This window comes from Artibeus jamaicensis, unplaced genomic scaffold (assembly GCF_021234435.1).
Source record: "Artibeus jamaicensis isolate MK-2021 breed Jamaican fruit bat unplaced genomic scaffold, CSHL_Jam_final scaffold_2172, whole genome shotgun sequence".
Taxonomy (NCBI): Eukaryota; Metazoa; Chordata; class Mammalia; order Chiroptera; family Phyllostomidae; genus Artibeus; species Artibeus jamaicensis.
The window spans coordinates 1,134,231-1,159,956 of record NW_026522031.1 but is presented as its reverse complement, the minus strand read 5'-3'; the positions used below and the strand labels follow the sequence as shown (position 1 = coordinate 1,159,956).

The window sequence follows — 25,726 nt, the reverse complement described above, 5'->3', positions numbered from 1 at the left end:
CAGTTTTGGAGCTAACCTCGGGAGGAATGGTTATTTAACATATCTATAGCCTTTAACTGGTTTCATAGATATGTTAAATAGCAGTGGCCAAGTTTGGAGCCAAGGAGAAGGTAGTGGATGGGGACTCAAGATGGAACTAGCAGGGACTGAGGATGGAACTTGGGGGACTCAAGATGGAAACTAGGGGCTGCTCTCCGTAGTGAGAAGGGCTTGGACTCAGGATGTAACTAAGGTCTGCACTCCTGAGCGAGAAGGAACTAGCGGAGACTCAGAATGTAACTAAGGGCTGCTCTCCTGAGTGAGTGGACTGGGACTCAGGAGAATGTAACTAGGGTCGACGCTCCTGAGGAGGGAGAAGGTTGTGGCAGGGACTCAAGATGGGAACTAAGGGCTGCTCTCCTGAGTGAGAAGGGTTTGGACTCAGAAGGTAACAAGGGACTCCTGAGTGAGAAGGCCTGGGTGAGCTTGGAGAAGACTGGCTCCAAGACATGAAGGGCCCCCGCTTGGCCAGATGAAGAGAGAGCCACGCGGTTTCAGCAGAGTGAGGACCCCCTCTTGGTGAGGTGAAAGAGGGAGCCACGTGGTTTTGGCAGGGTGCGGACCCCCTCTTTCCCAGGTGAAAGGGAAAAACCACGCAGCTTTGCCAGAATGGAGATCCCTGCAGCCAGGTGAAGAAGAAAGCCACATGCTTTTGGTGGAGTGCGGACTCCTGCAGCTTTGGTAGAAGAGGCCCACGCGGCTTTGGGGTGCCCCCTTTGGCCGCGGGGCCTGAAAAGCCAGAGAGACTTTGACTGGAACTGGATACAAAGAACTCTTGCCAGTGGACCATGAGAGGGTACCACAGTACTTTGGATTAACTAGAGATCCTGCCTGCACAGTGACACAGCTGACGGTGCCAGCTGCCTGCAACACAGACGTGTGCTCTTTTCCTGATTTACGGTACCCGGAGTTGGGACAGTGGGAGAAGGGAGAGCTATGTGGGTGTAGGTGTATACCCTAAAAGACTTTGCTATTTTAGTGGTGGCGTTAGGCCTGAATAGCATTAAATAAACATTTTGTTTCCTTTTCACAAATCTCTGGCATTGAGAGATGTCTTTCCAATTGGCGGCAGACAGAAGAGCCCAGTAGATTTTAGTATTTTGTTTTTGGGAGGGGCCCCTGTTGTATAGCAGTTTTGGGCATCTCTAGGTAGGCCAAATATTGTATTGCCCCTCCCTCGGACCTCCTCTTGTTGTTCGGTAACAGTAGCTTGGAGTTTCTGCAACAGGTCCCTTCCGAGCAGCGGGTATGGACAGTCTGGGATAACTAAGAAAGAGTGAGTGATAGTGCCTCGACCCAAGTCAGTGATCCTGGCAGTTGTCCAGGGCTAAGTTTCAGCCTTGCCCGTTGCCCCTACAATTTTTGTGGTCGCCTTCTGGACTTGCCACCGGGGTTGTTTTAAGACAGAAAAAGTGGCTCCCGTGTCGACTAGGAAGTTCACTGGCTTGCCCTCGACAGTTAAGGTGACCATGGGCTCCTGGGAGCCAACAAGTATGGAGCCCCGGCCCCGTCAATCCAAGGTTTGGAGGAAGACTTCTGGGCCACGCTCTGGGCCTTTGTTCCCACCTCTCAGTTTAGGGCAGTCTCGCCTCCAGTGTCCTTTCTCCCTGCAGTATGAACACTGGTCCTTCCCATGTCGGGGCCTGTGCTTCCCTGCTGCTGTTTCTCGTTTCCTCTTCCTTTCTGAGGTGCTTTCTGTGCGGCGAGCAGAATTTTGGCAACTTCTTTTGCTCTCCCTACCTCTGGGTCCTCCCTGGTTACATATACTTTCTGTGCTATTTCTAGGAGCTTGCTTATATTTTCTCCCTCAAACCCTTCCAGCTTCAAGTGTGGGGGAGCTCGCGGCGCACCCGGCGCGGTGGGGGCCTCTCACGGTGGTGAAATGGCCGCCCCTGCCCGAGGAGGTGAAATGGTGGCGGCTGCATCCGCCCCGCCTGGCTCCGCCCCGCCTGGCTCCGCCCCGCCTGGCTCCGCCCCGCCTGGCTCCGCCCCGCCTGGGAGGCCAGTGCCCCCGCCTACTGAGTGCCGCCACGAGTATGGGGCGGGCTCTGAAATCTTTTTCCCTCCTCGGAAGAGTCTGGCTGAGGTTGGATTAGGTATGGGGGCGGCGCTAGGGCTGGATCCAAAAGATCCTCGGGACCTAGTTCCAGGTGCGGGCCATCACCTCAGGTGTGGCGTGGTATTTGGTGACTTGGCTCCCTCCCCCCCAGCGCTGTCTCTTCCACGTGGATGGGCCCCTGACGGAAACTGTTCTGGTTGCTGGATATGCCATTCAGGAAAGAGCATCTGATTCACAGAATTATGCTATATAAGCATCAAGTATGAAATAGCGGACTTCCGCCAAGATGGAGACGTAGGTGGAGGAATCACCTTGCCTCTGTGCACAACCAAATCTGATAACAACTATTTTTAACACAATCACAACCAAGCCACACGGAAAATCGACAATACGGAGTCCAAAGACATCTAAATGCTCAGCTAAACCGGTAAGAGAAGCGAAACCAGCAGCGGAGCAGGTTAGCAAGAAAAAAATTCCCGGGTGGTGCGTAGAGCGCAAGCAGCCGAAGGAGCTGATCTCGAGCGAGCTAGCTACGGGAGCGCACAGGGAAGAGGCGCAGCGGGCTATCTTGTTCGGTCGCGCATCTGCGTGCGGATAAACCAGTGAGAAGGGAAGCCTGCGCGGGGCAGCAGGCTCGCACAATTCCGATTGGATAAACAAGCCCAGGGCGAGAGGTGTGACTGGACGGGCTGGGCTAGCAGAGGGGACCGCCATTGCTCCCTCTCTGACCACGCCCCCACACACAGCGTCACAAACCAGCGACCTGGGTCTCCCCGTCCTGGTAAACAACTAAGGCTTCGCTCCACTTACTTAACAGCAGGAATAGACCAAAAATGGCTCTAGGACAACTCAGAGCCCCAGAACCAATAGCTCTAAGCAATGAAGAAATAGCCAGTCTTTCAGATGCACAGTTCAAAACACTGGTTATCAGGATCCTTACAGAACTGGTTGATTTTAGTCACAAATTAGAGAAACATATGGAAGCTAAACTAATTGAAATGAATGGCAATACAAAGGAAACCAATAGTAATGGAAAGAAAAGTGGGACTCAAATCAAGGGAATGGACCAGAAGGAAGAAAAAAATGATCAAACAGAAAAGAATGAAGAAATAAGAATTCAGAAAAATGAGGAGAAGCTTAGGAACCTCCAGGACATCTTTAAACGTTCCAACATCCGAATTATAGGGGTACCAGAAGGGGGAAAGGCACAGCCACCAGTGGAAAACTTATTTGAACAAATAATAAAGGAAAATTTCCCCAATCTGGCAAAGGAAATAGACTTCCAGGAAATCCAGGAAGCTCAGTCCCAAAGAAGTTGGAACCAAGAAGGAACACACCAAGGCACATCATCATTACATTAGCCAAGATTAAAATGAAGGAGAGAATCCTAGAAGCAGCAAGAGCTAAGGGGACAGTCACCTACAAAGGGGTCCCCATCAGACTGTCAGCAGATTTCTCAAAAGACACCTTACAGGCAAGAAGGGGCTGGAAAGAGGTATTCCAAGTCATGAAAACCAAAGACCTACAACTAAGATTGCTCTACCCAGCAAAGTTTTCATTTAGAATGGAAGGACAGATAAAGTGCTCCTCAGATAAGACCAAATTCAATGAGTTCATCATCACCAAGCCCTTATTCTATGAAATGTTAAAGGGACTTACCTAAGAAAAAGAAGATAAGGATGAACAGTGAAAGGACAGCAAACTCACAGTTATTAAGAACCACACCTAAAACAAAAACAAACTAAGAGGACAGCTAGATCAGGAGCAGAACCATAGAAATGAAGATCTCATGAAGGGTTAGCAACAGGGGAGTGGGAGGAGGAGAAGGGGGGAGAAGGTACAGAAAATAAGCAGCATAGACAGTAGATAGAAAATAGATAGGGGGGAGGGTAAGAATAGTAGGGGAAATACAGAATCTAAAGAATTTGAGACACGTGTTCATGAACTAAAGGGGGAAATGGGGGGAGGGGTATGCAGGGTGGAGGGGAATGGAGGGGGGGAATAGAGCAAATGTAATGGCATAATCAATAAAAAAAAAGTATGAAATAGCAATGAAACCAGGCAACCCATAATGTACATAGTCCCTTAAAACATTGGAAGCATGATATTCTTTGCATTGAACATAAATCATTTTAACACTCAAAAAACTCTGCAATTTAAAAGAGAATGATGTCTATGTGGTGGGTGCTCTTGGTAAAAAATAAAAATATTTTAGCAACAACAACAACAAAAAAGATCCTCGAGCTGACCGGGCAGGACAGGGTATAACCTGGGCCTAGCCGGGATTGCAGTGCGAGACCCCCCCACCCCCCGCATTTGGATTTCCCTTAACAAGTTCCTTTTTCAGTCCTTTCTGCTGTGTAGTTACACAGATAGCTCTCCGCCCTCTTGTTAGTCTGCATGCACTGCCGAATATACCCGGGGCGCTTGGTGGCTATGTCCACCCAGACATCAATGTAAACAAATTGGTCCGGATGGGGCACCCGGCACACAGTAGCGCGGACAGCAAACAAGAGGGGAAGATCCAAGGTTCCCGCGGTGGGCCAGCCCACATCGAAGGTGGGCCACTCAATTTGGCTGAGGGTCCGGAGGAACTCCGGGTCCGGCGGGTCCACCATATGCACTGGCGCGCCTCTGAAAGTCAGAGAAATTATTTAACAGGCAATCAAGGGGTGACCCGGGCACGGATCCGCTCTGGCCCATCCTGGCGCACAGGACGACCCAGGGAATTTCGGAGGCAAGGAAGGTTATAACCAGGACTAACAATAAACACACGAACAGACACAACCTCTTATCACACACACAGGCGAACCGCGGTTCTCAGGCCTACGTCTCTCGCAGCGCAGCACAAAAAAAGAACTGACACTCCTTGACCTAGTCACCGAGTGGAACTGAAAACTAAGTGACCTAGTCACTACTCCGGAGGGCGTCCCCTCTTCTGGGAGCCCCGGGGCGGACTGCCGGTAACGTCTTACCTACCACCTCAGGGTTAAGCAGTCTAGACTTCCAAAACCAAAAGAGGATCCTCGTTACTTACGTTTGCTCGAGCAGCTCGTCCAGTCCTCGGCCGAAAAAGATCTCGCTGGGGCCTCCAAATGTTACATTCCGCTCTCACAAGCAAGAAGGGTCCGAGACGGTCGGGCAGTCAAAGATGTTTTATTGGCCAACGTTTCAAAGTTTTACCTGCGCAGGGGCGAACTCTCGCGGTGTCCGGGGACACGGCGCCAAAATGGCTGCAAGTGAGAGTCTCGCCTAACGCTTACAGGCTAGGGTTTTTATAGAAGTGGGCAAGCACGCGGGTTTCCAGAAGCAAAGGTGGCAGTTAGCGATAGGCTAAACGAGCTCAGGCGTGAAGCACTTAACAACAACTCCTGACACATGGAAGCCCTCTATACGTTTTGACCAATTCCTAACTCTCTGAAACACCTGCCTGGGGGTGGGTGCGGTTTCTACTCAGGCTTGAGTGAGCAAACAGCTTAGCACAAACAACTTATTTCCTCCTCGACTCTAACAGTAGCCAGGACTGCCATGCACCAAGACTTTTTTGCTTTCTTTTCCTTCTGGCAAGTGGAAGTATTGCATTTCCTGATCTCTTTGAGGTTAGGTGTTCAGTGACTTGCTTTAACCACGGAAAAATGACATGAGTCATTCCTCGGATGAAGCTTTTGAGAAGCAGTACACCCTTCTCCGTATTGTCCCCCCACCCCCAGTCGTGACTGGTCAATTTGGAGAGAAGCATCATGCAATGCTAAGGAAATATATGGCAGACAGGTTTCCTGGAGCATTGTCTGAATCTCAAGCACACTGTATACATAAGAAATAAGGCCTCTGAGAACACGTTTTTTTATTAAGTGCTTACAATGGACCAGGCACAGTGCAAAGTGAGCCCTTCGTGGGTGGGACACATAGCACAGTGCCTGGCCCTGACGAGCTCTTAATTAGCGTTAACTGTTACTGTTATTCCACTTTGTTTTAGAAGTGTATGTATTTACCCAAATAGGCCTGTGCTCTAGATTCAGGACCTGAATGGATGTCACAAGGAGGGATGAGCATCTTGCTTATTTTTTTCCTCAAAAACATCTGGAAGATCCCTGGCTGGTGTGGCTCCGTGGATTGAGCTCCTGCCTGCAAACCAAAAGGTCGCCAATTCGATTCCCAGTCACAGCACATGCCTGGGTTGTGGGCCAGGCCCCCAGTAGGGGGCGTGAGAGACAACCACACATTGATGTTTCTCTCCCTCTTTCTCCTTCCCTTCCTCGAAAAATAAATAAATATATATTTTTTAATCTGAAACTTTTCATAGTTTGTGGGCAGCTGAACCGGAAATGCAGGTTTCCAGGACCAGAGAGAGCATGATGCAGAGGAAAGAGCACTTGAACTAAGAGTCAAGATCAGTTTAGTTCAACACACATTTATTGAGCACCTTCTGTATGTACCAGGCGCTAGAGAAACCAAAATGTGCAAGGGGATCCCTACCCTCAGGGAGGTTGATTTCCACATGGACGGCGAACAAGGAAACACATAAACAAAGCATGATATATACAGTAATAAGAGAATAAACAGGAAATAGAAGAGCCACAAGACCTGAGTTCTCGTTCTGCCACTATCTGTGTGATCTTGGACGTGTCACTTAACCTCTCTGGGCCTCATGGTCAGTGAGAATGAGGTGGACCATTTCCAGCCCCTGAAATTCTAACAGCTACAAGTCTCAAATCCCTGTCAGGTCAGCAAAGCCAGCGTGATTTCTACTTTTTAGAGGTGAAGCCAGGTGTCAGAGGGGTTCAGCACAGCAGCCTGAGCTACGCCACTGCTTATTGGAAGAGCTGGCCCCGACTGGACCGGGGCCGGCCTTCGGAGCCAGGCCCAGTGCGTGTCCACCCCAGGCTGCATTAGGAGCGGAGGGGTCTGTGTGGCTGTGGCAGGGGGCTTCCCGGATACCCGCTCCAACCTCACACTGACTCCCAGGTTGGAGCCGGCTGCAGACCAGGAAGAGGAAAGAGACGGCTGCCTGCTTCCCCTGCACCTCCTGCTGTCCTGGCTGTCACAGGACAACACAGCAGGACTGGCTTGGTGTCCCGGGGCCTTCGGTGGCCAGCGCCATTCACTGATGGAACCCCTCCCTGAACCTGGCCCCCACGCACACACAGCCCATCTCCTCACCAGCTGGGCCGTGTGTAGGATCCAATGGACACTTTGGAGACTGAGGCAGGGCCCCCTCATCGCCCCTGAACTTCTGGGCCACCCCCGCTCGGGCCAGGGTGTGCATGAGCCGTGGAATTGAAGCAGAACAAATTAAAGAGTTCATCTTTGCTGCGCCTCTAAAAATGGGGCCACACCCATCAAGGCCAGAAAAACAAGTCTTCTGAGGATGGCAGCCTCTCTCTCCCACTGAGGCAAACAGTTCATGGCTACCATCTTGTCATCGCGCACAATGATCTTTTAGTGCGTGCTATGTGCCCCCACAACGCGCAATCCCTGCTCCCCCGGGGGGGGGGGTTCTAATCCAATGAACGGGGGGGGGGGCGGTCAAATGACAGGAATTGATGAGCCACAGACGACAAGACGACCAACGGGCTGTGTGAGAGGCCCAGTGTTAAGTGCCGGAGGTGCTGGGGAAGGGAGTGGTCACCGAGGGCCGCTGGTCTCCAGGGGGCGTCCCAGGGAGGCTGCGAGCTGGGCCCTGAGGGGAGAGAAAGACAGACGTCACTAACAGCAACACCTACTCTACTACCTGCGGGTCACTCACAGGAAACCACATAAAGAAGATAAAAGTGCCCGGAAAAAGAATCGCCAGCAGGCACGCAGACGTCTTCCCAAGACGGCCCCCTCTCCGTCACCAGCACCCCCCACTTCTTCAGAGCTGCTCAGAGGACACCCGCCGCACAAATGTCTTCCCGAGCTCTGTGGGAAGGGGCTTGGGTTCGAACCCTGCCTCCACCCCGTCCACACTGCGTAACATTGCGCGCAGGGTCCTAAATCTCTCCAGGCCTCTTTCCTCCTCTGTACGAAGGGGCGGTTGGTGCCCACGTGGACGCGCACACCCCAACACGTGCTCCTTGAAAAGTCCTCCCTGTCACCTCCATCTTCACAAAGGAGGCCTGAGGGCGACCTGGAGTGCATGCTCCAGCCTTCCCCAGGCGCCCTGCGGGCTCCAAGGGTTACACCTGGGGCCGGACTGGGCTTTGGGTTCAAGTGCACCCAGGGAAGGAGCGGCGGCCGGGGCCCCGAGCTGAGGCTGCTCAGTGCTTCCCCCGCGTGGCTGCTGAGAGCACAGCACCGGGCTCCGCAACCCGGGGAACCCAGCGCGCTCGGCCCACCTGGGAAGGAGGGGGCGCTTGGCTGGTTTATACCCTCTGGAAGGATTTTCTACGTTTCCGAAGACAGGCGTGCCTGTGCTTTGCTTTGCTCCCGTCTCGTGTTTCCTTCCCGCTGGAGGAGCCAGGTAGGAAAACTGTTAAAACACTGGTGGCCTTGAGTCAGGGCTCCTTTACTAAACTGATGAGACCTGTCACGTGGTCCCAGGACAAACCCAAGGTCCGGAGAGCTTAAGTCGCCCGTGGGCCTCAAAAGCTTCCAGCAGCAGGCCTTGGAGAATCAGATACCGAATGGTGTGGGTTCGTGGGCCCCTGTCACTCTGCTTCCTTCCCAGTTGCTGGTCCCTCCTGCCTGGATCCCGAGGGCGGCACCAGAGCACAAGTCCTGGCCTTGGGACCCCACCAAGGTCGAGTTCTGTCCCCATGGAGCTTTACCTGCCCCCGGACATTTATTTCAGAACGAAATGAGGTGCCACTCCTACAGCAAGGCACTGAGGCTGTCGGTGCGGGAAGTGACTGTGAGTGAGAGGAACCCCCCACAAACAGCAAGAGCAGCTGACCACTGCTCAGTCTGCAGCCCCTCCGCGGCTTGCCCGCCAGGTGCTGGGAGGGCGGTGGGCTTCCTGCCGTGCCCCTCTGCCCACCACCACCGCCCTGGGTCCCCCTAACTTCTCTATTGTACACCAGGTCCCCTTGGGCTTCCCAGTAAAGACAAACTAAGAAGCCACAAAGTAAACGTATTTTACGAAAAATCTAGAAAGCTTGCAGAAAGGCCAACAAAACCACGTTGACAGTTTTGTCTGAAACCCAACGGTGAAGGACTGAGCAGAGCTGGAACCTAGTTTCCTTCTGAGCTATTTTTGAAAATGGGCCAGGACCCAAATCCCAACAGGCAGCTCCCAGGCAGGCCACCCGCGTGGCACCCAGCCAGGGGCACCGAGGGGGGGCTGGGGAGGCCTGGTCCCTGCTGCCACCTGCTCCAGGTGTGTGAGTGTTGATGGGGGTGGTGCATGGGAGGCTCCACAGGCCCAGGGGAACCGCCACCCCCTCCCGCTCCCCGCTCTTCCCCAGGCAGACCAGGGGCCCAGGGAAGGGGCCACAGGACTGTACGAATTCCGACCCAGCATAAGCATTGCTCTCCCCTGTGGCCGGATCCCCCCCTACAACAGAATGAACCATCCCAGGACTGTGTTCCAGAACATTCTGGTACTTTCCAAGCTGTTTCTGCTGCTCCCTGTCTGCTTCTTGGGGGGATAAAGCTGTTGATCCCCATGCCTGGCGTGGCGTCTGGCTCATGGCAAGTGCGAATAAACGTTTGCCAGGTTGAGCTGAATAGTAATGAAGGAACCAGATGGAGCCCCCCACCTAGACATCTAAGAATAACTCAGGAGCCTAGCGAAGTTAAAGGCGCACCGAGGCCACAGAATGTGTTTCTGTCCCCAGTTCCCAAACACTGTCTGTCACCTGCTGAATTAGATCAAGTGCGCTTCATTACTGCCCCCTACAGGCGGGCACCCGGAGTCCGGCCCCTCTGCCCCTCCCCCAGCCGTGGCCCGAGAACAAAGCGCAGCCAACCTCTCTGGGCGCCGGTCATCTCTTTATTCCATCAGTGACCATCACAACAGCACCTCAGACACAGCAGGGCCTGCCTGGGAACCCAAGGAGGGTGGACATGGGGGACCCAGGGAAGGGGAAGCCTTCCCTCCTGGCCTCCCCAGCACCCAGCAGAGAAATGACTGGGGAAAGTGGGGGCAGAGCTGTATGTGCCAACGGTGATGAGGGTGTGTCAGTACCTGGGCTGCGTGAGGAAGAAATATTCCAGAATGGGGCAGGGGAAGGGGGTACGGGACTTTTAGGTGGCTCATCATGGACCCTGTGTGTGTGTGTGTGTGTGTGTGTGTGTGTGTGTGTGTGTCTTGTGGGGACAGGTGCCTATCCGACTGAGCATGTGGGATTCAACTGCTGAACTACAGGACCTGCCTGTGGCTGGGGAGACCAGGAACCCGAGCTCACGGGCCCGGGGCGGAGGCCGCCCTCCTCACTGCTTCGCCTCGGCGAGGAGCCTGGGGCCCGCGGGCCTGGCCTGGCTGGAAGAACGCGTCTGGCCGGACCCACCTCATGTGTAGGCCATCTTGCTGCAGACCCAGGGCCGGGTCATCAGGCACTCCGTCGACACCAGCCTGGTGGGCTCCACGAACACGCACTCCCCCAGGCCCGCGATGTGGTATCTGTGGCGGGGAGAGCAGAGACCAGGCCCTCACAACCCAGCGCACAGCCTGCCCCTGGGCAGCCAGAAGCCCCGTGGTGCCGGCCGCCCCCTCTGGATCACCTTCCAGGTCATTCGGCCCCAAGTCACTTCTAGCAGGTCTTCCCATCACCTCTCCGCTCCGCGCACCCAGCCCCCCGCCCCCCGAGGGTGCTGCCTCAGTCTGTCCCCCAGTCCCCGGGTGGTCAGCTCCTGAACACCGGGTGTCCATGGCACAGGGAGAGCTCAGAAGATCTGAGCTGAATTCAATGCCCTCATAACGCAGGGGTGGACCCCAATAACCCCAACAACCCCAGTGTTTACCGCCCGGGGCTGTGTGGCCCAGGAAATCATAGGTGCCATTGGTGGGCCTGTGCGGGGAGGATGTTCCTGACCCAAAACCGGCCCTTTTCACCATTTCCATCTCAAGGTTTCTTCTGTTCACCCTGATCCGAGTCCCCTGCCAAGGCCAGAGCTGGAGTCTCACAAGACTCAGCATCGGAATGACCCCGAGAGGGGGGGAGGGGCAGGGCCACCTCAGTGTCAGGGAAGTGCTCCCCGAGGCCCTGGGGTGCCAGGTGGTCAGCACGGTAGGGACCCCACTCTCCAGGGCTCTCCCTGGCTCTGGGAGCAGGAAGCTTCCAGAAGGGGGGATAAGGGGACAGAAAGTGCTCCCTCAGCAGCACTAAGAAGTGACTTGAGATGGGGGTAGGAATGGGAGAGAAAATGGAAGACGGGCAAAGATGGAGAGGAGTCAGGCAAAGGGGGGAAGGAAGGAATTGTCAACAGGGCCACTTGACCCCAGGAGGCTGCTGGGGGCAGAGGGGACGCTAAGTTAGCCTCCATGGGAAGGTGGCTAGTCACCAGCTCCAGGCCACCGTGGAGGGCTGGGGGGGGGCACTGGGGACAGGCGTGTCCCCATCAGGTGGGCAGTGGTGCCCCACCCACCTCCTTGTGGCCCAGTGGTCCAGCTGCAGAATCTGCACTGAAAGCCAAGGTTCTTACTCCCTTATTCCCTGCATTTCTCCAACCTGGACTGCGCCCCCCAACACGCAGGCACCCGTCACCACCCCCACCCCCGACCCCACCTCCCGTGACCACTGCCACCATCTCCCACACCGCAGACCAGGCCCCGGCACCACACTCCCACCACCCACGTCTCACACACACTCACGTCCACGCCAGGGCCCCACAGATGCCACCGCCAGCTGCCCCAAGAGGTGTCTCCGCTAACGCTCATGGTGCCCAGGGTTCGGATCCGCCCTCCCCGCACAGTCTCGGTGTTTAGGCGGGACTCGGCTGCCCAGGGCAGAGGGCCCCTCTCCACACCCCTGCGGCCAGGGGCTGTCACCCAGCTGCATCCTGGCCACTGCAGAGGGACGTCCGAGCCAGGGACTCCCTCTCCTCTTCCCCCTGTGGCGGAGCCTCACTGGGCCATGCAGACAGGCCCCTGCTCACACAGGGGACCCTCAGGATGGAAAGAAGCCCGGGACCAGGAAGCTGTGACGGCAGGGACCAGAGCCACCAAACCAGGCTGGACTTCCTGGGCTGGAGCGTGGTCTGCCACGCCCGCTGAACCTAGGGGCTGCTGCTCTGGCCCGCATGACACCAGGTGGTCCCCCGGGAGGTGTCGGGGGGCTGGGCCTTGCACGCGGTCTGAGCCCGGTGGCTGGAGGATGAAGTCTCAGCTCACGTGTCCGGGTCGAAGGGCTCCCCGCTGACCCAGTGGAATTCGTCCCCGACCCTGCGCAGGCCAATCCAGGGCTCCCTCCGCGTGAACTTGTACATGAATTCCTGCACCGAGGAGAGAGGGGAGGCTCAGAGTCAGACGTGGTCTCCCGACTGCCCACGATCCCCACGGCTGACCTCGGCCTGGAAGACTGGCTCCCCAGATGGACAGGCGCCACGAGGGGCGCGCCTCACTGTCCCCCAACAGTGAGGTGCTGGGGTCAAAGAGTGCCCTGCACGCACACGAAACGCCCCGCAGTGGCCTGCAGCGGTCCCTGAGGGGCCGCCTCCGGGAGCGCGCCTCAGGGCCAGGGCTCTGGGCACATGGTCTGTGCCCCTGGCCCAGGAGCCAGCCTCCCGATTCACAGGAGCGTGGGCTTGGACACCCGATGGGCTTCGAGGGCCAAACCCCCACGAGCAGGCTGATTGTCTCCGCACTCCTGCGCCCTTCTCTGAAGCAGGGGGGCTGCTGTCCTGTGTACCAGAGGCAAACAGAGCGATTCTGGGATTATCTGTGATTCCACCTTGCCTCGCCAACGTAACCCTCCAAAACAGCCGATAGACTGTGTTTCTTTCCTATTTCTGTGGAGAAAACCGTCCTGGCCGATTCCAGCCCTGAGAACGTGCCGATGTGATTTTCCATTTCACAAGTGCAAACTCTTACATGCGACACGGAGCCGAGCTCAGCAGACCAGCCTGGACCCGCCCAGTTGGCCTTGACACAGGTCAGACCCCCAGGCGCCCCCTGCACACGCCAGGCCGTGTGGTGACTGGGTGTCCCGGGGATACGGAGGCCTAGGGGTGCAGGTCTCCCGGGGGTGCCCCGCCCCAGCGCTCACCAGCTCCTTCTGGCTCTGAATCACGGCCAGCGAGGCCTCGTGGGTGTGGCAGAACTGCCTGCCCGTGTTCCAGTCTCGCGGGTCCTCGGAGAAGTAGTAGCACTTCCTCCCGTAGAGCAGCCAGTCCTCCGGGCAGGGCGCTTCACACTTGATGCAGCCCTTGGAAGCTGCAGGGGAGAGGGGGGCTCTCGGAGTCCAGGGGGGGACATGCCTGGCCCCTGAATATCCCCGCCGGCCCCCCCACAACTCCCTCCGCCTGCCCTGACTTTGGTGCCCTTCACTTCCATGGGTCGTGTGCTGTCTTCCCAGGTGAGCGCCCCTCACCGTGCCTGGCCGGGAGAAGGAAGGTGGGTCACTGAAGGCACCGGAGAGAGGAACGGGCGAGGTTTGCCGGGGGACCATGAGGGAGGATGACAGCTTAGCCCCTGGGTTAAGGCCTCCCCTCTCTCTCCGAACTCTTCGAGGCATGGAACCCCAGAAAGTCAGATTTGGGAGGGACTTGGAGGCTACGAGACGTGTCCTCTCTCCAGCCAGGATGGGAACCCTGTGCAGGCTCTGGGGGCCCCTCTCACCTGGCGCGCTCCCCGTTAGCTATCAAGGCAGCCCATCCCACCGCTGAACTGCTGGAAGTTCCTGTTCCATTCTAAGACCCAACCTGCCTTCCCGTGACCTGGTCCGGCTGGACCGAGACCTGGAGCAGCTTGGGGCAAACCCAGGCTGCCCTCTAGCACCTGCTCCAAGAGGGACCCCAGCCTCCCCTCGCCCAGGCCTACAGCCACGGTCTCTTCCACGGTCCCCAACAGGGGCTGCCCTCCGGACTCTCTCCAGCCTGTCCGCCCCCTGCAGGGTGCCACATCATCACTGCAATACTGCCACAGTGTCACGCTGGAACGGCGGGTGGGGTCCCAGCCTCAGGGATGAGCACACTGCCCCCCGGTGGTCACAGGCCCGCAGACTGCTTCGGAGAGAAGAGCCCGTGAGTGTGTGCCTCCCTGCCCTTCTCTGGGAACACAGCCCGGAGCTTTCATCAGCTCTCAAAGGGCCCCCCTTGCCAAGGGGAATTAAGCCACGCTCTTCCATCGTTTTCTCATGGTCGCTCTCCAAGCCAGGTCTCCCCAGTGGCCAGAACACAGATAAACCATTTTTCAAATCCAAGGCAGGACCTTACATCAATGTCTTTCACATGCATGTCATTCGTGTCAGCTCATCTCTGAGAAGAACACTTTCAGCTTGATTTTTTTTTTCACCTGTCATATTAAACATCCCCCTGTGGACCGTATCTCCTACAAATTCCATATGCATGTTTTTGTTTGTTTTCATTCAAGTGATTGATTAAACGTAGACCAAACAGAGCCAAGAACAGGCCCGTGGTGCTCCAGCCCTTAGGGATCGCCAGACACGCTGACACCAATTAATCAGACTTGACACTCGGCCTGTCTATTCGGGGAGCTTCAGGCCCATGTGTGATGAGGCTGCATTTCAACCGCTTTTCCACAAGGATTTCTGGGGAGACTGTCGTCATTTACCAAAATCCGAATCTGCTACCTGTACAGGCTGCTCCGACCTCCCCGCCTAGCTACGGGCCCAGAGGACATGGATTTAATTTGAAGGTGGCAGGTGCTGGTGGTCACGAGGCTCTTTCCAAACACCCACAAACTCCCTGCTTGTCACGCACACCCTGCACTCGAGGGTTTGATGGGGACCGACGTTATCAGTGGACTTTTTGCCCATTTGCAGGTGCCCACCCCTGGGCTGAGGGGGGCTCCTCAGAGATGAAAGACAGAGTCCCTGGAAGCACTTTGCAAAGCCTTCAGACCCCACAACATACTTGGCCTTGAATCCATTTAAAAGCAGCCAGGTTCCCTGGTGACTGTCCTCAGCGACAGTCCCCCCACCATCCAGGGCAACACTGCTTGTTGCTCAGGGCCTACCCGCAGCCTCTTCTGCTCCCAGGAAGCCCGCATTCCTTCTTCAGGGTCTGACCCCTGTATTTCCTCTGGGAAGCCCCCCCCCGGGGCCACAGCACCTCTGTATCTACACGAGGGAGATACATACTCATTTTTTTAACCCTTAGTACCAAGCCCAGGGCCTAACAGGCAGCGGGCTCAATAAATGTTTGTTCAGCAAATGAATGTGGTCTTCGAAGGCCCTCATCCCAAACTCGTCTCCCCCAAGAAGCATGGCCTGCCTAAGCCACCCCCAGTTTGCTCCGAGTTCTCTCTACAGAAGAGAACCGAAGTCCCACCTCCACTTTCCCTGGTTTGTGGAGTCGGCGTGGGAAAAGATTATTTGAAGCTAACATCTCCTCTAGAACTAACACTCGGTTTTGTAAGCAGTTGGTCCCGCACAGAGTTCGTGGTGCAGCCGGAACTTTCCTAGACCTGATTGGAAACGCTCCTGACAAGGTGGCACACGGGGGACCCCGTAAGTGCGCTGTCGCCCACGCTCACCCAAGATGCTCATCACCACCAGGATGGCGAACAGAAGCACGGCGATGGCCCCCAGCAGGAGACGGGTGGTGGTGTCTGAGGAGAAGAGAAAGGGTTCAGTTCCCAGCCTCCCGCCCACCACCAATCGCGTAGCCAGCCCCTACCGCCCCCCAATGCCCGCAGTGAGATGCCCTGGGGGCGGGGCCCGCCGGCTGTACCGCACCCCGTGCTCCGGGTGATTCCCACTGTGGCCTGAGAGGCGCAGCTGCAGCGCGGGGCTCTGATTCCCAGGTCTCCCGGTTCCCCTGCAGCATAACCTTCCCTCCGGGGCTTTGCACTTGAACTTCGGTGGCCCGCAGAGCTTCCAGTCGCTAACCCGCTGCTTCTCTGTTCTGTTTCAGCCACACGGACTCCGAGAAAGAACCCAGCCCACCCCCGCAGCCCTGCAGCGGGTCTCGGCTCCTCTTGAAATCTGCCCCCGCAGCGCCCCCTTGATCAAACCTTTCCTGATCCGCTGGCTTCTCCCTTCTTTAAAATTAAAAAAACAAAATTTGTTACCACTTAAAGTTTTTATTTTTTTAAATATTTTACTTATTTATTTTTTAGAGAGAGGCGAAGGGAAGGAGAAAGTGGGAGAAAAACATCATGCGTGGTTGCTCTCATGTCTCTCATGTGTCCGCTACTGGGGACCTGGCCCGCAACCCAGGCATGTACCCTAACTGGGAATTGAACCGGGGACCCTTCGCTTCAGAGGCCCGTGCTCAATCCACTGAGCTACACCAGCCAGGGCCCACTTAAAATTTTATTTGATATTTAGTGAAAGAGCCATTTGAGACTTTAGACCTACGATCTTTTAAAAAGTCTTTTAACATAAAAGTTGCCATTTGAACCATTTTTAAATGTACAATTCGTGGCATTAGTTACATATACCATATTGTGGAACCACACCCCTGTCCATTTGCAAAAAAACTTCCTCATCGCCCCAAACAGAAACTCTGTACCAATCACGCATCAGCTCCTCATTCCCGCCTCCTCCTGGTTGGTGCCTGGTAACCTCTAATCTAGTTCCATCTCTATGCATTTGCCTGTCACAGAGATTTCTCATACGTGAAAACATACAAAATCCGTCCTTTCGTGTCTGGCTTACCACATTTTGGACTATAAGACGCACCTAGATTTTAGAGGAAGAAAATAGGGGAAAAAACTTTTGAAGCAAAAAATGTGGTAAAATACTTAATAACATAAATAACCTAATATTTCACCAATGTAAATGTAAACAGAACTCAACAGCAGCACTAACAACCATTATTCCTTCCAAATTGGCCGGGGGTAGAGGGGGAAGGGTGCATCTTGTAGCCCAAAAAATACTTTACTTAATATAATGTTTTCCAGGTTCATCCAGGTTGTGGCCTGTATCAGAATTTCATTTCCTTTTTTTTCTGGCTGAAAAATATTCTCTTGGATGAGCGGATACACTGTGTTTGTCCCTTCATCGTCTGGTTGACCCTTGGAGTGTTTCCACGTTTTGGTATTGTGAACGATGCTGCAGTGAACAGGCATACAAGCTCCTGTTTGAGTCCCCATTTTCAGGGTTTTTTGAAGAGACTTTATTTATTTTTGGAGAAAGAGAAGGAGAGAAACATCAAGAGGTCATTGGGGACCCAGGCACGTGCCCTGACTAGGAATCGAATCAGCAAACTTTCGGTTTGCAGAACGATACTCAGCCCACTGAGCCGCACCAGCCAGGGCCGTTTGCGGTTCTTTCGGGTCCATACCCAGGAGTGGACTTGCTGGACCACACGGTCGTTCCACGTTTAACTGCTTGCGGGGCCCCCGCACTGTTTCCGCAGTGGCTGCACATTCTACACTTCAGCGGTACTGCCCATGCGCAGCCTTCTAATTTCTCCTCCACCTCGCCAGCACTGTTTAGGTTCCTTTTATAATAATAATAATAATTATTATTATTATTATTGCCACCCTAGCCTTTTTTATTTTTAAGGTTTTTTTTGAAACCAAAGCTATGCCCGAAAATAGGTGGAAACAGCACCCCCACAGACCGGCGCTGGTCTGTGTATTCCTCCTCCATGATGAATAGCTCCCGAACCGAGAGGATGTATCTAGAGACGCCCACAGCAGTTCAACATGCTGGAGCGTCCAAGTGCACGGTCACGGTTCTAGGAACTTAATTTGTATTGTACTTTACAAAGGACAGGGGAACGTGGGACCTCTTAGGCTGGTCCCCCCAGTTTATTTTTCTGTTTTCTCCCTCCCTCCTTCTCCCTCGTCCGATATCTCTTTGTCTTCATGTTCTGTTTCTGGAAGACCTTTTCCAATTTTATCTTCCTATCCTTCTGTTGAATTTTTCATTTCTATAATTATTTTTAATCTCCAAGGTTATTCTTGGCTTTGTGGCTGCTGTTCTCTGAATAGTCCCCATGAAAGCATCCTGTTCTTGTTTTATTTTTTTAAAGATTTTATTATGTATTTATTTTTAGAAAGGGGAGGGAGAGAAACATCGATGTGTAAGAGAAACAGTGATCAGTTGCCTCTCACTTGCCCCAAACTGTGGGACCTGGCCCACAACCCAGGCACATGCCCTGACTGGGCATTCAACCGGTGACCCTTGAGTTCACAGGTCTAGCACTGAATCCACTGAGCCACACCAGCCAGGACCTGTCCTTATTTCCACGATGCCATCCTTCCTCTCGTCTGTCTGAGGGTGCTACTGATAGGGTTTATGGAGGGGGGAGCAGGGCGGAAAGTTTATTTCTCCCTGTCTAGTCCCTTTGTCCTCCAACTCGGTTTTTCTCCACGTGGGAGACTTCCCTGGGACGCATGGGGAGCCTTGGTTATTTGCTCCTGATTAAGGCAGCAGCACTGCAGAGTTCACTAGTGTCTCTGAGACCACGAGTGGGGCTTACTAACTGTGGGGGGGGGGGCGGGCTTGAAGGTCGTGGCGGACTGATCCAGCTGGGCTGACCCTCCAGGCTCTCTGGCTGTCAACCTCCTTGGGCCTTTTTCTCTTGGGGAGGGCAGTCCCAGTCCCTGGAGAAGCCTATTCTGGAAACATCTCCTCAATGGCTTGCTCTCCAATGTGTTGGGGTCTAGAGACCAGGTCTCCAGAGATGGAGCCTGGGCTCCTGCCGGGGCTGGGAGGGAGCTATACAGAGAGAGGGAGGAGGACCTGGGGGTCTAGATCTTCCTAAAGAAACCTTCCACCAGTCCTCCTGTGTTTCCGCGGCGCTGAGGACCCGGCGCCCCCTCCCGGTGTCCCTCGGGTGCGCCCTCTGCTGGTGGACTCAGTCACCTCTAGGTACTTGCTCCCTAGCTCCCAATTCTATTGCTGTGGTCCCCTCTTCTCTCCTTGTGGTCCTGGTGTCCTTTTAAAAATTCCTTTACTGATGTGTTCGTGGGCTTCGGGGGGAAAGAGTATAAATGCATGCGTTCAGCCTGCCACCTGTGCCTGGAATCCTTCCTATGAACAAGGTTGACAATGGCAGGTGACCAGGAGTCCCGAGGCCGGTGGCCCCCGGTTCGGGAGAGTGAAGGCTCTGTCCCCACCTGCAGTTTGCTGTGGGACAGACCCCCGTGAGCTGCAGCAGGATGGCTGCGTATTCTGCCATTCCTTCCCTTCCACGTCTCCCCATCCCCCCTCCCCCAACACTGACTCCGTCATCCTTTGCACGTGGAGGATGAGAGAGCGTGGTGCCTTAACCCGCCTCCGCGGGGTTCGAATCCCAGCCCTGCCATTTTCTAAGTGACTTAGTAACTTGGCGAAGTTACCTAGCTTCTATTTTATTTCATTTTTGTCATCTTTAAAATGAAGTAAAAGTAGCATCTGCCACTTAGGATTTTATGAAAGTTGAATGTATGGTATTTAGAACAGTGTCTGGTACGGAAACTCTACTTCAGTGCTAAGAGATACAATGATGATGATGACGATGATGATGATGGCGGTGGTGGTGGTAATAAGCCCTCAGACCCCTTTAGGGTAAGAGCTGTACTCTGCTCCCCGTTGGAGCCCCTGGACCAGGGCTAAGCCACCCACTACCTTGCATGTCACAGAACACCCAGCGGCACTAAAAACACGGGGGAACCTAGCAACACCGAGAGACAGTGTCCTTGGCCAGCCTTGAACGCCACTGAGTTTGCAGGGGAGGGTGCGTGGGCACACCTGCTCTCCTGGAAAAGGGGCGTCTGTGCGTGTGTCTCCACCGTCACCAGAACCCAGGAGGCTCTTCCTTCTCTCACGGGGATAACTGCTCTGGACACTGTACTGGGGACACAGAGAGGACATGCTAGGGAGCCCATCGTTCACTGCCTGCCCTCACCCAGGACGGCCGTGGGGCGGACGATCCAAATCCACGCTGTACTCATTCCCTGTGGTTGACTGAAAATGCCGGAAACGCATTGTGTCCCAGTCCTGGAGGCCAGGAGCCCACAGTCCAGGTGGCGGTGGGCCACGCTCCCTCCGAATCCCGTGGGGACCCTCCCTTGCTTCGTCCACGCTTCTGGTGGTTTGCAGGTGATCTGAGGGCTCCTTGGCTTGCAGATGCTCCCCTCCAATCTCTGCCTTCCTGGTCCCACGGCCCTTTCACCCTCCCATGACTGTCTCCTTACAAGGACACCAGTCCCACTGGACGAGGAGACCACCCAACTCCAGCAAGCCCCCATCTTAACTGAGGATGCCTCCGATGCCCGTCTTTCCAAACGAAGCCATATTCCCAGGTTCCTGGGGGGTCAGGACTCTAGCAGGTCTCTTGGGGGAGGGGGCACGACTCTGCCATAAAAACGAATGTCTGACTCAGCAACCCTTGCTCCTGCGCAATGGCCTTCACTAGGGGCCAGCGACTTATGTTTATGAATATGTATGACTTAGCCTCATGCTAGAAGGAGCAACTGAGGGAGAAGGGGCTCCCGGGCCCAGACAAATGCCCCGCCCCCGCCAGACCCACAGCTCCAAGGAGACTCATGGCTGACGGTTCCGGGTTGTCAGGGCTACCCGGTGAACATGATCTTGGCTGTCCGAGACCATCCAACGCAGCATTTGGTAATTTTTCAGTTTTTAAGAGACTTTGCTAAATGCATGTGTGTGGTTTTGATCAGGAACTTGTGGGTTTACGCCCAATCAAGGAACTTCCAACATTAAAAATTCAGAATTCGTGAGCATGGAAAAATCTATAGTCTGAGATATGCAGAATCGTTCTGGCCCCTCCCACGCCCCCACACCCCCTTCCCTCCTGCCCCCACCAAAGCCAGAAACATCTCCTCGCCAGATCAGCGCCAGGGGTTCCAGAACTGAGGCCACAGCTCCGGGCCACCTTTCCCAGCCTGTCCCCCGATGCTGGGCGGAGTGGGGAGGAAAGGTTAATACCCACAGCGACAGAAGACCTGACTAAGGAGCAGCACTGACTGGCTTCCTACTTGTAAAGCTAAGTGTGGGTCTCAGGGAAGTCTTCAGCCCCAGGGCGGCATTTCCCAGCCGTCTGATTGAACAGGTCTCCAATTCACTTAACCTGTCTGTGCAGAGGCGGCCTTGTCTGGGCCCGAGGGGGCGAATGACCTACATCCAAAGCAATCTGATTCCGTCCCATTGGCCTCATCAGGCCCAGGGTCCTGGGTCCGCACAGGACAGTGTGGGGGCTTTCACTGTGTCAGAGGCCTGGGGACAAACCCGACGGGCTTTCACGTGTGTCCTTGGGAAAGACACTTGGCCTCTCTGAGTCTTAGTTTCTTCCTCTACAAACTAGATAGAACGCTCGCCAACTCCCTGCAAGAGGAGATGCGAGGAGTAAAGGAGACAGCCCTCGTGAGAGCCCCCAGCATGGGGCTCAGCACTCAGTAGGTGCTCAATAAATGCTCAGCTTGTGGTCACAGAGGAGCACAGGCCCCGTGAGTATTTGGCCTGGTCAGGTCAGGAAGCCTCCCGTTTCTCTCCAGGTGTGTGTGGCTAAGTGGAGATGGCAAAGCCCTCGGCCCCCAGCGGCGGCAGACCCCTCATCTGCGTGGGTGTCCTCAGCGTCCACGGGCTGGGCCCGGTACACGGACTCCAGCCTGGGGGCTGGGGAGTGGTCTCAAGGCAGGCAGACCCGAGTCAAAGGATTTCAGCTGAGTTCCCCCACCGGGGCTGCAGGGGCCACGCCTAGGAGCCTGGGGAGACATGGCCTGCACACGGCCCACACCCTGCTGTGTGGCCCTAAAAGGGCAACCATATTGCCCAGCACGACAGATGAGGAAACTGAGGCTCAAGTTCCAAAACCTGGTGACCCCTGGCTTGGGTTTTTACCCAACTCCAGACTCTGTGTTCCCCTCCAGGCGGCCTCAGCCACAATCTGTGGTTGTTCAAGGGCCCGGATGTTCCTGACACCCAGAGCTGTGTCTGGACAGTGGGGCCCACGGTCGTCTGCACGGGGAGAGGAAGGGCGACGGGCATGGGACGGCTGCACCACCGCTGGCCCTGGGCCCACATGGCAGCACCCGCCCTGGCCCACGAGCTCCCCTCTTCTGACAGCTGTGGGGGCCTCCGGAGAGCACCAAGAAGACCCTCACGCCCTGGCGGGTGTGGCCCAGTGGGTTGGGCATCGTCCTGCAAACCAAAAGGTCGTAGCTTCGATTCCCAGTCAGGGTACATGCCTGGGTTGTGGGCCAGATCCCTGGCCGGGGGTGTGGGAGAGGCCACCTATGGAAGTTTCTCTAGTACATGGATGTTTCTCCCCCCCCTCCCTTTCTTCCTCTCTCTAAAAATAAATAAATAAACCCATAAATATAAAAAAGACCCTCAGGGGACTGGCAGAGGGGAGGCCCCTCACGGGGACTCAGACTGAAGACCCTAAAACACCTGTGGGGAAAGCCCATACGCCCCAGACGCCGAGCCCCCAGGACCTCAGACCCCAAGCGTGGAGCCGATGCCATGGACCCGCTGGAGAAGGCAGCGCCAGAGGGAGCCTGAGAGTCAGAGACAGGCCGGGAGGGAGCGGAGGCAGGGCCGCAGGTGCGACAGTAGGCAGGGGGTGCGCCCCCCAGGGGCTGGAGGAACCCAGCATCCAAAATCCCACATCTTTGCCGCTTTTGTCCCAAATCGCCACCCAGACACCCAACCTCCCGGGCAGAGCCCGTGGAGTCCTCTTCAGGCAGCCCGAGTCCCTGGCCCACCAGCCTTCGGCCCAATCCGGACAAGACGCTCTCCACCTCCCCCTCCTGGTAAGGCAGCTGCCCTGCCAGGGGCTGGCTATGTCCCCCTGCCCCCTCCCCGCCCACTGCCCCGCTTTCCTCACTGACCCGGCCTTGGCCTGACCCCTCCGTGACACCACCACCTTCTCAAGGACAAACCCCCCGTCTCATCCCACACTTTCAATCTCTCAGTGGGTCCTTCAAAGGTCAAACTCTCCGGCAAGGCCTGGGCGGCCATTCGCTGCCCGGGCCCCCAGACCCGGCTCCTGGGCCCCCTCCCCCAAGCCGGGATTCTGGAGTTCAGTTCTGCAGGAGGGACAGGCTGCCTGAGCAGGTCACACTTGGCTCCTGAGCAGGTCACTCCTTGAGTCTGACGCACCCTTCCTTCCCTTCCCCAAGTTCCTAAGATGTCACCTGCTCAGGAAGCCCTCTTTCTGACATGCCCTCCCTAAGGGCTGGCTGATGAAAATTCTGGGCTTCCCTTTGTAATGTTGCCCCATCCTCGGCCTTTGGACTGGGGGTGTCAGGAGCGTGGAGACGCCTCCAGAGGCCTGGCCCTCTGCCCTGCGGACTCCAGCATCTCCCAACCCCACACCAGGCACCACCAGGGGCCAACACGAGTTTCCTGAAACAACTCCCGGACTTGAAATCTATCTTCCACCTTGTTCGCTGCCCCTGGGGGCCAGCCAGGGGTCACTGCCGTGCCTGGAAGGGGCGGGGAAACCTATGAAGTTGCAAAGAAGAGCCTCTGGCTACTCTCCGCTCTCCCCCCGCCCGTCCCTGAGGGGACCCTCCCCAGCCGGTGCCCCCACCCGCTTCTCACTGGACGCTGGCACCATCTCTGGGGTTTCCCGCTTCTGTCTAATGCATTTTGGGCAAATGCTTCGCCCAAAGCATTTCCACCACCAGAGTCACGCGGGTCCCTCAACAATCCCATCAGGTGAGTGGCTGACACTAACTGTCCCCCTTCACTCCTGGGGAAACTGAGGCTCAGCGTGCAGAACCTGCTCCCAAGGTCAAGGAGTGAATTCGCTTCAGAGAGGCCGAATTAGGGTCGAGCTGTGACTAACCACAGCTGGTCCCCAGTTACGTCTCTCCCCTCTCCCAAGGTGTCATCTAACTGCCCTGAAATCAATCCTCCGGATTCCAGTGTCTCACTCCCCGTCCTCCCCTCCGGGAGACCGGCCAAGGTGACTCTGACCCTCGTCCCCGGTCCCAGGCCCAGAGGATGAAGGGCCGCCCCACCTCTTACCCTCCAGGGCCGCCTTCCAGCTGGTGCTGCCCTCGTAGCCGGAGCCCGATCGCCGCAGCAGCCCCTCCGCGCCGCGGGCCTCCGCCTCCGCCGGGGATCGGGGCCGCGGCGCTGCGGGCGCCGGGCGAGCGGCTGGGGGCGGCGGCGGCCGGACCCGCGCCGGGGGCTCCCGCGCCGGGGGCTCCCGGGCCGGCTCCATGTCCCGCACTCCGCCGTGCCGCGCCCGGGCTCCTGCGCCGGGGTGCGGGGCCCAGCCGGACACGCACTCGGCGCTCCGCGTGCCCTGCGGGCCCCCCGGGCCGGCCTCCGGTGCGCGCGGGTCGCGCAGGCCGGGGCTGCGCCCGGCTCCCCGCGCCGGACCCGCTGCGCCTGCCCTGCCCGGCGCGCCGCAGCCCAGCCGCACACCCGGGAGCAGCGGGGAGGCGCGGGGAGGAGCTGGGAGGCGCGCGGGAGCGGGGAGGGTGGGGCGGGGAGGGAGGCGGTGCGGGGAGCAGCGACACCCCCGCGGTCCCGGCCCCGCCAGAGGCGGCAGAGCCAAGAGCGCGGTGCTGACCCCGGTCACCTGGCTTCCAGGACAGCGGCGCCTCCCAGCCTCCTGTGCGTCTCGGTTAAGAAAGAACAAAAGTTCACGGGGGGCCGACTCAGTGAGGCCCTGGAAGATGGGGGGCTTTCCTCTGGGCCTTCCCGGGGGCGCGACTGGGCCCGGAGTTGTGACATGAGAGAAAAGCCAGGATCGGTGAGCGCCGAGAGCGCAGGGGTCGGAGGGAACCCGAGGCGCAAGATTTCAGTTTCAATTAAAACTGTGCTTTTACTAGCCAGGGAGTTTAGGCGGGGTTTTGTTTTGTTTTGTTTTGTTTTGTTTTGTTTTGTTTTGTTTTGTTTTTATTTGTTTTTATTTGTTTTGTTTTGTTTTGTTTTGTTTTTAAGAGTGAGCCCTGGCTGGTGTGGCTCAGTGGATTGATTGCCAGCCTGAGAACTAAAGGGTCACTGGTTCAATTCCCAGTCAGGGTACATGCCTGGGTTGCAGGCCAGGTCCCTGGTGGAGGGGGTGCAAGAGGCAACCACACATTGATGTTTCTCTCCCTCCCTTCCCCTCTCTAGAAATAAATAAATAAAATCTTTTTAAAAAGAGAGAGTGAGAGAGGAAGGGAGGGGGAAAGAAACATCATCAGTTGCCTCTTGCAAGCCCCACGAAGGCCCAAGCCAGCCGGGAACCCAGCCACAGGGAATCAAACTGGCAACTTTTTGCTTTGCTCAGGACGCCCAACCCACTGAGCCTCACCACTCACGGTGGAACTTTTATACACAGCTGACTACAGCCCCAGTTTTGGGTTGAGAATCAGAATTAAAGAGGTCAAGGGTATTTCCAAAGGCGGCACCATCAGGTGTGTGGCTGGACACTTTCTGACCCCCAAGGCCCGGGCTCCTTCCATGGCCTCCGAGGGCCTGTGCCCTTCTCCCCTCTGAGGCACGTCACCCCAGGCCCCGCCTCCAGCCCTGAGCCTCTTCTGCGTCCCCTATCTCAGCTATGGCTCGTCCTCTGCTCCTCCTGCTCCCTCCCCCCACATCCAATCACCCATCAACTCTTTTTTTTTAAATTTCTTTATTGATTATGCTGTTACAGTTGTTCTATTCCCCCCTTCATTCCCCT

At 56.1% G+C, this 25,726-nt stretch overlaps 1 protein-coding gene across 1 annotated transcript; it reads right to left on the bottom strand.

The window, feature by feature from the left end:
- Nucleotides 1-5,238: 5,238 nt before the first annotated feature.
- On the bottom strand, nucleotides 5,239-24,274 carry CLEC2L (C-type lectin domain family 2 member L). The gene is made up of 6 exons (XM_037159250.2): nucleotides 24,076-24,274; nucleotides 15,675-15,749; nucleotides 13,225-13,391; nucleotides 12,351-12,451; nucleotides 10,528-10,640; nucleotides 5,239-7,778 (listed from the first exon to the last, which is right to left on the bottom strand). Exons 1-5 carry the CDS (start codon nucleotides 24,272-24,274, stop codon nucleotides 10,529-10,531), a joined length of 654 nt encoding a protein of 217 aa, XP_037015145.2. The 3' UTR covers nucleotides 5,239-7,778; nucleotide 10,528.
- Between the last annotated feature and the right edge of the window lie 1,452 nt (nucleotides 24,275-25,726).

Coding starts and splice junctions, on each gene's coding strand:
- CLEC2L (XM_037159250.2), bottom strand. CDS start 24,274: ATGGAGCCGGCCCGGGAGCCCCCGGCGCGGGAGCCCCCGGCGCGGGTC. Junction 15,750..24,075: donor CTGGAAGGCGGCCCTGGAGG/GTAAGAGGTGGG, acceptor TCTTCTCCTCAG/ACACCACCACCCGTCTCCTG. Junction 10,641..12,350: donor GAGCCCTTCGACCCGGACAC/GTGAGCTGAGAC, acceptor TCCCCGCCACAG/ATACCACATCGCGGGCCTGG.